Source organism: Silene latifolia, chromosome 10, assembly GCF_048544455.1.
Source record: "Silene latifolia isolate original U9 population chromosome 10, ASM4854445v1, whole genome shotgun sequence".
NCBI lineage: Eukaryota > Viridiplantae > Streptophyta > Magnoliopsida > Caryophyllales > Caryophyllaceae > Silene > Silene latifolia.
The window spans coordinates 11,810,919-11,826,137 of NC_133535.1; the positions used below are offsets into that span (position 1 = coordinate 11,810,919).

The 15,219-nt window shown below is 37.8% G+C and overlaps 1 protein-coding gene across 1 annotated transcript; it reads right to left on the reverse strand.

Annotated features, from left to right (window-relative positions):
• Positions 1-1,300: 1,300 nt before the first annotated feature.
• LOC141605123 (uncharacterized) lies at positions 1,301-13,638 on the reverse strand. Its single transcript, XM_074423779.1, has 6 exons — positions 13,222-13,638; positions 3,649-4,211; positions 3,367-3,550; positions 3,036-3,100; positions 1,879-2,089; positions 1,301-1,783 (listed from the first exon to the last, which is right to left on the reverse strand). The coding sequence occupies exons 1-6, from the start codon at positions 13,399-13,401 to the stop codon at positions 1,442-1,444; spliced, it is 1,545 nt and encodes a 514-aa protein (XP_074279880.1). The 5' UTR covers positions 13,402-13,638; the 3' UTR covers positions 1,301-1,441.
• Positions 13,639-15,219: the final 1,581 nt, after the last annotated feature.

Sequence of the window (15,219 nt, forward strand, 5' to 3'; positions counted from 1 at the left end):
GTTTTTGAAGATTGTTCTTTGTTTAGTCTTTATGAATGTGTTTATATAGTTGTGTTGTGCATATAATGTTTCGGGTTGTTTGGTTGATGTTACCTCTAGAAGTGAAGATTTACATCATATAATCGTTCATAGGAAATAAACTCAATCATCTAATTCATGAGAATCTGTTTAACTTAAAAACTCATTTGCATGACTATTCCAAGTTACTAATAGAGTAGGTAAACAAGTAATTATTTAAAGAGTATTGCTGCCTTGCTGGTTCATGTTATTTTTTAAAGAAAGATTCTTGGATATACCGGGTGTACAAGATTATCGTACACCCTAACCAATGATAAAGCTTTAACCATATAAAAACATAGTCAACCAAAATACAATGTTACGATTCTTAAACAAACAACCCCTCTCAAGGAAAATTATCATTTAATCTAGTTTATGAGTCATTATTATTGCAAAATGGATCCTATTTCCAAAGGTAATTAACAAGATAATTGGATTTGTTTGACATTTTTCCCGTAAAATGATCTTACATGAGACCTATTATCTCAAGAGCAACTATTATTGGATGAATCTATTGTCCATAATTAGTTTCAAAAGAACGCTAACTATTTTAATTTACATCTTAGAAAAAATGATCGAAGCTTTATTGATGAAAACTACTCACCCATGATTTTACAGTTTAATCTTTGCTAATCAAATTACCGTAATTTCATTTTTTATCGCTCGTCATATCCACTGAAACGATCTCATAAAAGAGTTGCTACTTGCTAGGAAGCATGAATAAACATTATCAGACCTGGGCCGTATAATTGATTTGGGCCTATTTATGATATTGAAGATTAATTGGACCATGCTCTTTAAATCACTAAGACTACAACGAAGACTTAGCCCAGAAAAATCAATCAATCAATCAATCAATCAATTGGGGATTAGGGTTCTTCGTAAAAATTTAGCTTTAATTATCTTATAAAAAATAAAAATTGGTTCAACTAGATAGTCAGTCATTAATTTAAAAACAAAATGACGATAAACATTTCATTTTAGCAATTTAAATTTGTTTAATCACACTGTTGAAATACAATTTAAAATCAGTATGGTCAAATTCATCAAATCATATATCGTGACGGAATATTGGAATAGGTGACATTGTTCGACAATCAAAGTCAAATAGTGACAATATAAATGTAAATGACGAAATAAGTACAATTCTTTTTGGTAATACTATTGGTGTGTAATTCAGTAATTCTGTGTCATATGATATTTGATTGCATTGAGAAAAATAAGTTAATTTTTTAAGTGAATGTTGATTGGAAGAAGAAATTGAAATCAAAATTGTCGGCGACAGCGAAAGCTGAAGCTGTACAAGCATGGCAAAAGATTTGTTAGTCGCTTCGCGTAGTTAGTTGTTTGTTAGGCCGACTATAAAATTCAGGATTCTCAAGTTTCAACCACTTCCGCGTTCCCACATATCCACGACTTCCTTAATCTTAGCATTTTGATCCCGAAGAGCTTCAAGAGTATCAGAACCATAAGGTGGAGGCAAGGTACACGGGCCTTGCTTTGCTGGACCGCTTACCACGGTATCAACCTTGTACTGCGTCTCCAAACCCGGTGGACTGCAGGCAAATCTTTCTGAGCATAGTTCCTCTGCTCCCTCAGGTATTTTCGGCGTATATCTTAAAAGCTTTGAATATTCATTCAGTACATGGAACATATAGTCGTAAACATGTTTGATCTTGATCTGGTTGATTATGTACTCGCTACCAGCTTTTCCAATCTCTCGCGCCTGTTAAGATTTATTGTCAGAAGTTCTCTTTCTGATCAAATAATTCCATGCTGTGTCGTGCCTGTTAAGATTTATTGAAGATTTATTGTGCTTACCTTATCGGTGTTATTGTTTCCCCAATCAACAGCAAATTTGATAGATTTGCATAAGTTGTTCGGGTTCACAGGCCAGTAATGCTTCATTGGGATTAAACTTCTTGAGAAGAAGTCGTAGTAGATTGGGTTTATAAGGAGTGTCATCGCGTCACAAGCTAGAATGTACTTTTCACTTACCGACCATGCATTTCCTTCGATATATATCTTGTATCTGCACAAGTAAATGCTCAACATAAGCTGCTTATAGCATAACAAATCTACGGATGAGAATGTTGGGACCGCATAGGGTGTGTTTGGATTGAAGGAATTGGGAGGGAAAAGAAAAGGATGAAGAGTAGGGGATTGCAAATCCCTTGTTTGGATAGCAAATGAGTGTGGAGGGAAATGGAGGGGGAGAGATTTGGAGGAATTCATTTTCCCTCCTCCAGGGCAAATCAAAATCTCTCCACAATAGGCAAGATTTGGCAGGAAATGGTATCCAAACACCCACATCCCATGTGCCCTCCCCTTCCCTTACCTCCCTTTCTCTTCCCTCCTTCCCCCTCCCCTCCCTCTCCCTCCACTTTTAGGGTGTGTTTGGATTGAGTGATTTGGAGGGAAAAGAAAGGGAGGGGGAGTAGGGGATTTAAAATCCCTCATTTGGATAGCAAATGAGGGTGGAGGGAAATGGAGGAGGAGAGATTTGGAGGGATCCAATTTCCCTCTTCCAAGACTAATCAAAATCTCTCCACAATAGGCAAGATTTGGAGGGAAATTGTATCCAAACACCCACACTCCATTCCCCCTCCCCTTCCTTTCCCTCCATTTTTGCTATCCAAACACACCCTTACTATCCAAATACACCACCTGAGGGTGTATTTGGATAACAAAAGTGGAGGGAAATGGAGGGGAGGGAAGAGAAAGGGATGGAAGGGAAGGGGAGGGAGAATGGAGGAGGTCATTTTCCCTACAAATCTTGCCTTTGTTGGAGAGGAAATAATTTGGTTTGGAGGGGAAAGTGGAGGGATTCATTTTCCCTCCCCTCAAAATCCCTTCACCTCCATTTTGTTAACCAAACAAAGAATTTATCATCCCTTCCTTTCCCTCCCCTCTCTTTCCCTCCAAATCCTCCTATCCAAACAGACCCCGAATGTTTTAACTGTTGAAAACAAACTCACTTGTGAACACATTGCTTTGACAAATCGGAGTTCTTGAATCCCCCAGCTACTTCCTTTCCCCAATCCTGCAATTCGAGCTTTTCCGTTAAGAGTAGCATATCAAAGTTCAGTTTTTAATTTCTGTTCATTTTCACTAATTTCATGGCAGGCAGACAGTTTATTGTCGACGTTTATTCACTGCAAGGCAAAGGTTTTTAACTGAAGGCCGGTTAAGGTCTTGTGCAGAGTCTCAGGTAGCATCAGGCCCTTCATTGAATTTTTGAAATGAGGGCCGGTTCAATTTTCCGCGTATTATCCAGATTCCAGTTATGTCGAAAGAAAGATGGATTACCTGCTGAATTATCTGAGTACCCCATTTCTCAACCGAATCACATTTTTCAAGCTTCATCCTTGCACCAGTATGTAAGTTTCCTTTCCAGTAAGCGAATGGTTCCCGAGCTGTCCATTTTTTCATTGCATTGCCTTTTTTCAAATCTTTCACCAACGGCACCCATGGCTTTATATTGATCTCCGGCCTAAAGACCAACATTTCATAATCATACCATTTTCACAGACGATATAAGAGCGAGAACATAACAAATGTCAGCTAACTTAGTTGGTAAATGAAGATTACCAGCCCCAGAATGACCAGTCAGGGAAAACAATGTCGAAAGTAGACTCATCCGCGCAGTAATGAAACTGTGGAGGTGCGGAAGCAGCTTCGCTTCCCTTATACTTGTCTCTCTTAATCGACGACTGATCATGACATTGGAACATCATATCAAGGTCAGGAAGTCTTCCAGGGTACAGCTTCAACAGCTGCAGTATCCCCCAAAGCGTATACGTATCCCGTGTTTGGAAAGCCTTCTGATATTGTTTTACATACGCGGTTCCATTAATTATAATTAATCGAAAATGAATATTATCTTTCAAACTGTCAACCATTTCCTCTGTAATTCCTTTTTCTTTCCATGTCTTTAAGTCTTCATGTATCCATCTGAAGTATTCTGGACAGGTTTCTTCGTTCGACTTGGAGGAGTCGAGGTTCCGAGTTGGAGGGTAATTGGAAGGGCATGTCATTGACATTTTGCTTGCTGTGCACTTGAGGGGGTACTCATCTCTTTTTGTGTAGTCAGTGTAGTTCTTGGTGAACATTGGGAAGGTGTATGATACTGAGCTGCCTGCTGTCAGTGTAGACTGCATAAATTCAGGAAAATATTGTTTTAGTAGTTTGAAAATTGGATAATTTGATGATTTGAGGGTCATTTGTTTGTAATTTTGGAGAACCTCTTGAAAAACCGACTCCTTCCGTGTTACAAATACCTTTACCGTTACTAGTTTACATAGATACACGGGCGGAGCCAAGATTCCCCATGAGGGAGGGCGAAAAATCTCAGCAGGAGCGATCTGGTAATGTCATAAAATAAACATTGAAAAAAATCGAAAATTTTAACTAAAAATTTCGAAATTCCGAAGAATGATGACATAGGAGCATAAATATCAATATAGTATTGCTATTTTTATTTTTTTGATGTGAATTTTTAATTTTATAGAACTTTTCATAAAACACAAATATGAAACTTACATTTTCACAATCATAGTGAAAAATGTTGTGAGTAAAGAGAAAAGTGAATGTTTCGTTAATTGAAATATTCATATACTGTATATAAAAAATCATGGAATATTAATTTGTTTGCAACGCAACTGATTTTTTATAAAACTATTGTTGGACTACTCGGATATACCAGAAGTCCAGAAGTTGTTTTAAAATCATTATGCAATATCAAAATTACTTGAAAATTTATGTTTTGTTAATAGAGAACTTGACAAACACATACAGAAAAGGTTTCAGGCTTTCAGCCTAAAGTCCTAAACCTAATTGACAATAAGTCTCACATGTGAGATTATTTTCCAACACGCCCCCTCATATGTGAGATCCTTTTGAAACAATGGGAGCTCACCGGAGTGAAGAAGTAACATTCTTCAAAGAAGCTCCATTTGAGGTCCTCCTATTTGGGCCCAATTTAAATTCGAAATGCGGAACGAAATCTTGGGCTTTAATACCATATTAGAACCCTGCCTGCTAAAGGTCGTCGACAAATTACTAAATATCGTCGACAATTTTAATGAACTTCCTAATTTGCCCCTCCCTCACACTCCCCCTTATGTTTTCCTTTTTATTCAATAACAACCTTTAAAATTAGAAATTTTGAAAAAAAAAAAACGACTCAAATTTCAACAAAAAAACGTATCTCCGTCCCGAATTCAAAGCATTCAACCCGAATTCAAGCATTCAACAAGGTATGTGATTGCTATTAATTTTTTTTTTGTAAATTTGTGACGGAATTAGGATAGATGCCAAATTAGTGACGGAATTAGGATAGGTGCTATGATTTCAATCGGATTTAGTCGTGTTTAGGGAGAATCAAACGCAAATATCGCATGAATTAATCGAAAAAAAAAAAAAAAAAAAAAAAGAATTTACCTGAATCTGGGCCTGGACGAGGGGGTTCTTCGTCCAAGGCCAAGCCCAGACGAAGGATTCTCTCGTCTGAATTGGGCTTTGGACGAAGGAATCCTTCGTCTGGGCCTGGTCTTGGACGAAGAAATCCTTCGTCCAGGCCCAATGTTCACGGTTTTTTTTTTTTTTTTTTTTTTTTCTTTTTTGTTTTAGAATTTCTCTTGACTTTTTTTTTTTTTTTTTGAAAATAAATTTTTTTCCGTCTTGTTTTCTTATCGTTATAAAGTAATAAATTATTAATAATAATTCTCGTCCGTGCCGAAGGCGTTGTAAATATATATTATTTCCGTCTCGTTTTGTCGTAAAATATTAATTAATTATTAATAATAAACCCCTTTTGTTTTATTAATTTAAGTAATGAAGTTGTTGTAAAATAATTTTTGTTGCGTCTCGTTTAGTTTACGTAAAATATTAATTAATTATTATTAATAAACCCCGTTCCGGGTTATTTTGTTTTTTTTTTTAATTTTTAATTTACTTAAACTTATATTTATAAATTCATTGTTTTATTTTTTGGAATAGATGGCCGGTGGAGGAAATGACCGTCACGTTCGAGCTCGAAAGGGGCTCCGGTTTGAGTCCGGAGGTTGGAGATGTGAGTCTTGATTCGTGGACTGATGAGCGGGTGGAGGAGGAGCTGGTTCGGTCTGGTGATGTGATAGGTGAGATGGAGGCGGGTATTGAGCGAGTGCGTAGGGTGCCACGTAGACGGAATGAGGAGGGGCGTTTCGAGCGGAGGTCGGATGGTAGTTCTAGTAGTGTGGTGGCTCCGAAAAAGAAGTCGGGTAAGGATGTCTCTTGGTTGATCGATCATCGTGTTCCTGGTGGTCCTGACTTTCCCCACGTGATTCCTAGCTTCGGGGGCCACATTGCCAACACCATATGGGCGACTCCTAATGAGGTTGGTCGACCAGTTTTGACGGGTTACCACCGGTTTGGTAAGACGAGGTTGTTGAGTTGTTGGCCACTCCCTCCGGCCGTTAAGACTATTTATGACGGTACTGGTCTTTCTCACCTATTAGATTCCATGGCCGAGAATTATAACATGCCCCTTATTTCTGCTTTTGTTGAGAGATGGCAACCCGACACCAACAGTTTTCACATGCCTTTTGGGGAGATGTCCATACTCCTTCACGATGTTGCGCAGATCTTAGGCGTTCGGGTTGATGGTAACTGTTGTAAGGTGGAGAGTAATGACGGGACGTTGGCGGATCCCCTTATGTATGTATGTGGCTTCTTTGCGATTTCATCAGAGAAGTTGAGGTTGCCGTTAAACTCTACTAAGAAGGTCCCTATTTACAAGAGTGGGGGTATATTGGTAGATGCAGTTTGTGAAACGGCGAGAGTAATGACGGTGTACCGGGGCCCGTTTGAGTGGACCGGGGGGTTCTATACGGAGTAAAACGAACCGACGGAGTAGAACGGGGAGTAGACGACGGAGTAACAGGAACCGTCGGAGTAGAACGGGGGGTACTAGACGGAGTACGTTGGGAAGACGGAGTACGTACTCGAACACGAACCCGTGCATGCTCAACGGCGGACGGATCTCTACGAGTTCCCCTACTCGGACGTCCTCTAGGGTTCTCGTTCACCCGAGGCTCGTTTACATCCTCCTCTTGCGGATGTATCTGAGAGTAAAGGGCATCGAACATGGATGATCTCATACTCGGATCTGCATTCCGAATTTCATCAAATAACTCCTCCAATCGATCATCATCACAAGTCGGCATTGCCTCCGAACCATCGTACTCCAACTTCCTCCAAAATGCATGTAACACATCAACAGGGACCCGAGATCCGTTTCTAGAAATGCGGTGAAGTGAACAAGCACATAACAAACCAAGTGTAGTAGCCTTTACACAACCGCAATCGATCGTCAAGGCATCTTCCGTCATCTTGGCACCTCTTTCGAATTCTTTACGCAATTCACTGATGGCATTCTTTGATATTTTGCAAGAAAGTCTGGAAAATAATCGCTGAATCCCCGTCAACCGCCTCGATCTAGATAACTCCAACGAGTGTCGGATCTCAACATGTTGCGTTTCCATCAAAGAATGAAACCGACTCCAGATGCTATCAATCGCCGATTCGCGCTATTCACCATCTCTTCAAATTCGCATGAGCCGACTCAACCCGGGATGTAGAAGTATTGCCAAAATGAGTTATGTTGTTCGTTCTATACTTGGCCCATTTTTCCAAGTGCGGGAACCATTGCCTCTCAATATAAGCCGCCACTCCCGCCCATTCCCTTGCCAATGTGCCCCACGCAACATTAAACTTTTCTTCGGTTTCCGCCTCGACAACCGCAGTAAACAAAGTAAAGGTTACGTGCTTAGCCCAACCATCCTGACTCGTGATATCAAGTGCTTTCGTCTCCACGTTAGAATATATATGCCAAAGACATAGCAAGTGAGACGAATCGGGAAAAACAATGGGAATCCCGTTCAACAACCCTCCCTCGCAATCGCAGAATAATAACATTAGGTTGAACGGCATCATTTAGCAGCCCCTTCAGTTTCCGTAGGACCCACAAATATTTCTCCTCCGACTCATGCGTCACAAGAGCATAAGCGATGACAAAGCTCTTCCCGACGGGTGTGACTCCAACCATCTCAACAAGCGGAAGACAGTATTCATTTGTCTTGTACGTGGAATCGATCTGTACCACATAATAGTATGATCGAAACATCTTAACGGCTTCGGGATGAGACATGAACACGTGGGTTAGCTCGTCGGTCTCCGATCGCTGACCCAATAATGAACGTACTTATCTTTGAACCGCAAGTGCTAACATCTCATTGTCTTGGGTTTCTCCCTTCTCTTTCCTCGGCCCTTACTTTCTGAGAACGGTTGTAGATTTGTCGCCGATTAGGTCTTGACTTTTCCGGATTCCGCTGATGCAAACCCGCACTAATAATTGCCGGCCTAACGTGAGCTCTAACTTGGGCATCGATATAAGCCAACTCCTCGTCATCAAGCTTTGCAAAGTATCTATCGCCGTCACAATACAACGTTAAACCATGATTATGAAACCCGGATCTCATCACAAGCCGCCACTTATTCTCTTCTAATTCAACAACTTTCATTGAAAATTTGCAATTGCACCACCCGGTAGCGGTGTTACCCCTCATTAAAGAATCGGCATCCTTATTTACGGGACCTTTTCCACCCATCCGACAAACAAAATAACGTTGTCTCAAATTCGTGTTACGACCAACTTTCTTGTTGCTTGCTTTTTTATACCAAACCCGAGTCGGAGCCCGATCTCATATGCCCAATTAAACGCTTCAAAGATACTAGATGCAAAAATCTGGTTGTCGTAAAATGATCTGAGTAATCAACACCGTCTCCATCGTTAATCACCTGCGCACGCATTTCAACAAGTTAGTTATTAATTCAATTATTTGCTACGGGACTAGTCGAAGTAAATATAAAATAATATAAAATTAATACAAACACGGTAATAAGTTATTTTTTACAAAACGAGTCGGAAATGTTAAAGATAAAAATTCCATATAAAGACGGTAACGAGTCGGAAATAACGGAAATTAATTATAATTATTTGAATTGTCAGAAACTATAAAAAATAAAAAAATTTAATACAAAGACGGAAATTAATTATTTTATACAAAACGAGTCGGAAACAAAAAAAAAAAAAAAAGTAACGAGATACTCTAAAACAAAAAGAAAAAAAAAAAAAAAAAAAAAAAAAACAAACATTGGGCCAGACGAAGGAATCCTTCGTCCAAAACCAAGCCCAGACGAAGGAATCCTTCGTCCAAACCCATAGGCAGACGAGAAGATGGTTCGTCTGGACTGGGCCTGGGACGAAGATCCCCCTCGTCTCAGCCCAGTTCGTGTTCTTCCTTTTTTTTTTTTTTTTTTTTCAATTGCTTTTTCATATAAATCCGTCACAAATTCAATCATAATTCCGTCTACATTCATGGCATCTATCCTAATTCAGGTTTCAAACGATAATAAAACATAAATTTTTAACAAAACTAAATCGTAAACTAACCTCGTTACTATCTTCATTGTTGAAATCGTTGTTAAAATCGTTCCCGTTCATGTTGTTAATTACAAAACCCGACTTTTGTTTTTTTTTTTTTTGAAATATTTTAGTGAGACGGTGACTTGTGTTTTAGTGAGACGGTAATTTCATTTCTGTTTTGAGACGGAAATTTCATTTTGGTGAGACCAATATGGAGTCATGATATGGAGGGCAAACTTGGAATTTTACGTTAATTGTCGACGATATTTAGTAAAATGTCGACGACGTATAGCAGGACCCATTAGAACATGTTAATGGATTTGGCCACATCCAAACAGCGAGACAAACCACTTGAGATATACAAGGGACGTTCCATTATAACACCAATTGTTTTTTTTTTTTTTTTTTTTTTTTTTTTTTTGGTGTAAACCGGGGTGTCCACCGTCGACAACAGTGTATAATCCCCTCGCCGCGGGTGCTTTCACGAAGAGGTAAACGGCTGGCCAAAGAGTGTGCTTCATTCCCATAGGCAGGGATCGAACCCCTGACCTCATGGTTAAGGAATAAAGTGAGCAACCACTACACCAAACCCATTTGGTTATTATAACACCAATTGGTAATAGCAAGGATAACCTCTTTAATTATAAAGTGATATAATCTCTCTTTGTCCAACAATATGTGACACTCACAAAGTCACAAGTAGGATTATACCAGCAAACGCTATTATAGTTTTGACATTTTACTCACCTTATACAAAGGTCTAATTATATAAGTAAAAGTCTACTCCTTTCGTCCCGGTTAATTGCATGTTGTTCTTTGGTTTTGACACAAAGACCAAGAGACCAATTACTAAATGACAAGTCAACCAAATTGAGTGTGAAAGATCAAATTACTCATTAAGTTCGTTCTTAAAATAAAAACGATAATAATTGACCGAGACACCCAAAATAAACAAATAACAAATGACCGAAATATTGGTAGTAATATTTAAGTAAGCATCATGACCTATGAGAAATTTTGATAAAAAAATTGGGAAATATTTTAAGTAGTAATTTAGATCAAATCACATGGCTAATGATTCTCAATCTTTGTAAACAAATCGTTAACTACCATCGTATTTCGTACATGGTCTTCCTCAGTCAGACTTCAATAAAAAACCTTTTGTTTAATGATTTAATTTTACCAATTTTAATCATACATAATATTTTAAGCCTTCTTTTTACTCGTATGAGTTGTTTTTATGTGTATATTTTATCTTATCTTTATATTTTTTTTTTTTTTTTTGACAGAGTGAAAAAAGAGAAAACTTACATCATAGCAGATTTTGCTATCATGTGAGCTCTCCGGTTGAGTCTCCTAGGACAATGACTAAGAGAAAAACAGTGACAAAGATAAATAAGACGCTTTAAATCCTTGATGATAACTTGTGTGTCCTGTGATGCATTGCCCGCCTCGTTGACTTCAAGAACCAAAGAAAGACAATCAGAGCTTGCATCAATGTGTCGGAACCCAAGCTTAAGCGCATGATCCAAAGCCAAAAAGAGGGCTTTAGCCTCAGCCTGTAAGACGGATTTACTCCAGAAAGCCAAGTGCCCGGAATGAATAATAAAACCTTTAGGATCCATCATAACCCATCCTGCAGCGCCTTAAGATTCGAGTTCCACGCAAAGATCACACTTAATTCTTATGTGTTCGGGCGATTCTCGAACCCACCAAGAGAATAGGAAAGTAATTTCTAATAAGCATGTCAACCTCCATTTCCTCAGGGCTAAGGACGGGTACCTTCTTTATACCCAAGACGCCACCACTCCGAGCGGAGATGGTACAACTAGCATCATCGGTCAATAGCCTAAAGACGTAGATAAATCCGGCATCATGCCTCTAAAGACTTTTTCATTTCTGATACACCACAATCTCCATAATGTACTAACAAAAAGAGGAATAGATTCAAGTGAGCTTCCCTTGGAAATAAGGAAATTAATCCAATTTATGATCCACCGTTGGATTGGTATGTTATCGCCACTCGGACGTTAATGCTAAGGGGGAGCCAAACCAATCTCTTGGCAAACCGACAAATCCCTAAATAAATGCTCGAGAGATTCAATGTTCTATTATTTTCTTCACAAAGCTGACATTGGGAGCATTGGTCAAATCCCCTTGCCTTAAATTCTGCTCCACAAGGGAGAGATTGAGATAAAATCTTCCAGAGGAAAATTTTCCATTTTCCATGAATAGGCAAATTCCATAGACGATTCTTGCAAAAGGAGGCAGTAGAAAAGGAAATACGACGACGATCCTTATCCGAAGCCTTTTTATTCCAAAGCTTATCAAAAGCAAGAGCATAACCACTCTTAATGGAGTAGTCGCCAGATTTAGTAAAATTCCAATAAAAGCTATCAACTTCAGTAGCCAACGAGATAGGGATAGAAAGAATAGAGGGTAGAACACCCGTACCACATAAATCAATAATACGCTCCACATTCCAGCACCCATCAAAAGATTGAAGTTGACAAACAGTTAACGGAGGTTTAGAAGCCAAATCAGCAACCTCAAGATTCAAGATTTGACCAAGGGAGCAACCATCAATCCACCTATCGTGCCAGGCATCTAAAAGAGACGGTAAGCCGACTTGCCACGCAAGTCCCTCTTGAAGGAGTTCGAAACCCCATAGAATTCCCTTTGCACCCCAAGATAATTGTCCATGCTTTGAAACCTGCGGATCAAAGGGGTTTGAATCTGAAATGGAGCAGTTCAATTTACATCATTTGAAATTGAAAATTTCACAATTACCCCTTACCGACTTGTCATAAGACTCATAACATTTCGTGATGGAATGAGGGAAGGAGTTAGCAGAGACACTCACTTCCGTTGAAAAATAAAAAACTCAAAATTTTGGCTAAAATTTTTAGGCATTATGAGTTTGAATTCGTTGAATTTTTTTTGCACCCTAACAACAATCCTGACTCCCCCACTAATAACGTCGATGACCTTACTTTGTGAGAGTGTAAGGCTAACAACAAGTGTAACAACTACTGCTCACTTCATATTTATTTAGGTTTTGCCAAGGTTATGATAGTTAGAGAAAAACGTCTTAAATTTTAGGATGAACGAAAGTTTGATTTTAGTTTTCTAAAGTTGAATAATTCATTAATAATAAGGGTTATTCTAACGTGTGTCCTAATGACACACATTAATAACCTAAATGCGGTAAGATTTCAGAATCTCTTGCAAATCTTACCACATTTAGGTTATTAATGTGTGCCCTTAGAGCACACGTTAGAAAAACTCAAATAATAAAATACTCCGTAAATATTACTCCACTCCGTATTACTTACTCCTAGAGCATGTTATACGTTTACCCTTTATTTGAATGCGGATTTTATCCTAATCACATACGGAGTATATATTTTTCGACCCAAATAATACGGATTAATTCCTTTTGCACTTTAGTCTAGTAAAAAAAAAGTGTGAATAACAAATCACAACTCAACAACGAAATTATACACTACCAACTCTTTTATTTGTTTCGTCATTAAAACACACACTACCAAGTTAACAAGCAGCTAATCTTGCTTGTGATAAAAAGTGACGTGTGATATCTCACAGCCACCTGTCTTTTTTAACATTATTTCAGCTGGTTGTTAGACGTCACAAGCTTATGAAGAAATAAGAAGAGAGGATAAAGGATGACTTACAATATCAGACCAATGAGTCCACACAACAGTTGTGATGAATAAAACAAGGAGCAAGATTGAAGCACTTGTTGCAGAAAAATATCTGCTTAATTTCGACGAAGACGTAGACGAAGATGAAGAAGAATTATTACTTTTTTTGCCATTTGGAGGAGAAGAAGGTAGAGGAGTAGAGTCTTCCATATCTAAGGACGGACGTAACTCTTCTTTGTTTTTTCAAACTTGGGCAAAAAACCATATATACTTGGAATTATATAATATATACAATACTTTTGAAGCATATAATATATGTACAACTAACTACCACATGATGTTAAATGTTTGATTATGAACTATTTTTCTACTTATAATTGTCTGACCAATGACCATAATCCATAGCATATGCTATTTGTTTCATTGATGCACGTCATTTGAAGAGTCAAACCTAGTAGTAGTTTTTGCCATATTTCTTTGTATTCGACTACTACGTAAAGTGGTTGATACGGTACAGATTCAAGGCACAGATCTAACCACAAATACTATCATACAACCAGTTGTATAGTAATATTATACAACCGTCTTAAAGTTATTGAGCTCTTACACAAAGATGTGGAGCTATTTTACAATTTATTGAGCTATTTTAAAAAGTTATCGAGCTTAATAATTATTGTGTTAAGCTCAACAACTTTGTATCATAGCTCGATAATTTTGTTAGTATAGCTCGATAAATTTATAACAAAGCTCATCTACGTTAAATAGGTTGTATATACAACCAGTTGTATAATATATTAATATATTAACTGAGATCCAACAGTGTGGTACTCTTTTTAAATCACTCTCAAGAAAACCTGTAAAAGCATGGATATTTTCTCCGTCCCGATTATTTGTTTACTTATTTCATTTTAGAGTGTTCCAGTCAATTATTTATATTTTTATTTTTAAAATATTTCTGATGAACAATTTGATCCTCCACATCTCAATTTAATCAACTTGTTATTCTTTAGGTAAATAAATGATCAGAGCGGAGGAAGTAAGAAGCTCAACTTATTCCAACATGTCATTCCTAAGCACTTAATTAAATATTCAATCATGACATCTCACCTAATACGCAAAATATTGGTGTTCTTGAAGCTTGAATAAGATGGGACTAATTGAAAAGTCCAAGTTATTGATCGATTAGTTAATAAGTGGTGTGGAGTCGTCCAAAGACGTTTAGACTTTTCCATGCACTACTTGTTAATGTGCGATAGATAGGTAACGCCATCGACTCAAATTCATTACTTGAGATCGATTTATTTGTCTTACATTGTAAGACAGCAAATCTTGATCGAAACTTGTCAATGTCTTCAAAACACAATTGAAGGGGTTTTAACCAAATCGTTAAGACTGAAATATTATGGCAATCAACCACCGATTCGAATCTCCTCCTCCCTATTTAGTAAAATCAAGTTTCAAATCGGGTATAGAATTTAGAGTTTTGAATATGGATCGGGCTTGATATAAATTGGTGATAAATTTGCAGTTAGTTCATTGTTCGTTTCATATTTTTGGTTATTTGTATGGAATCCGAAACTGGGATGTATAGTATCGGATAAAGTATGAAAAATATATAAACTCACAAATTCTCATTTGTGACGGACAAAATCCGTCACTTTGAAGAAACGTGAGACAAAGGGGGTAAGTGGAGAGGGAATGTGATTCTGTGAGAGGTTTCTTTGAAGAGACCGTTAAAAGCAAGACCATTTGATATAAACCAGACATGTCTAAGTTGGTTTTTTGTCTCCTTTGTAGGATCATTTCATTTGTACATGAACTATTTAAACGGACTAAACTAAACTAAACTAATACTCCGTAGGATATGAATTGACCTGATGACTTGAAATGTAAAAAATAAACTTAACGTTACTTATAGGACCTACACTAAACTAAAATAACCTGACCTAAAACGAATTGAAATTAAGTCCAAAAAATAGAACTTAATGCAAAATAATGTCCTTTAGTAGTTACTACATGGCTAACTCA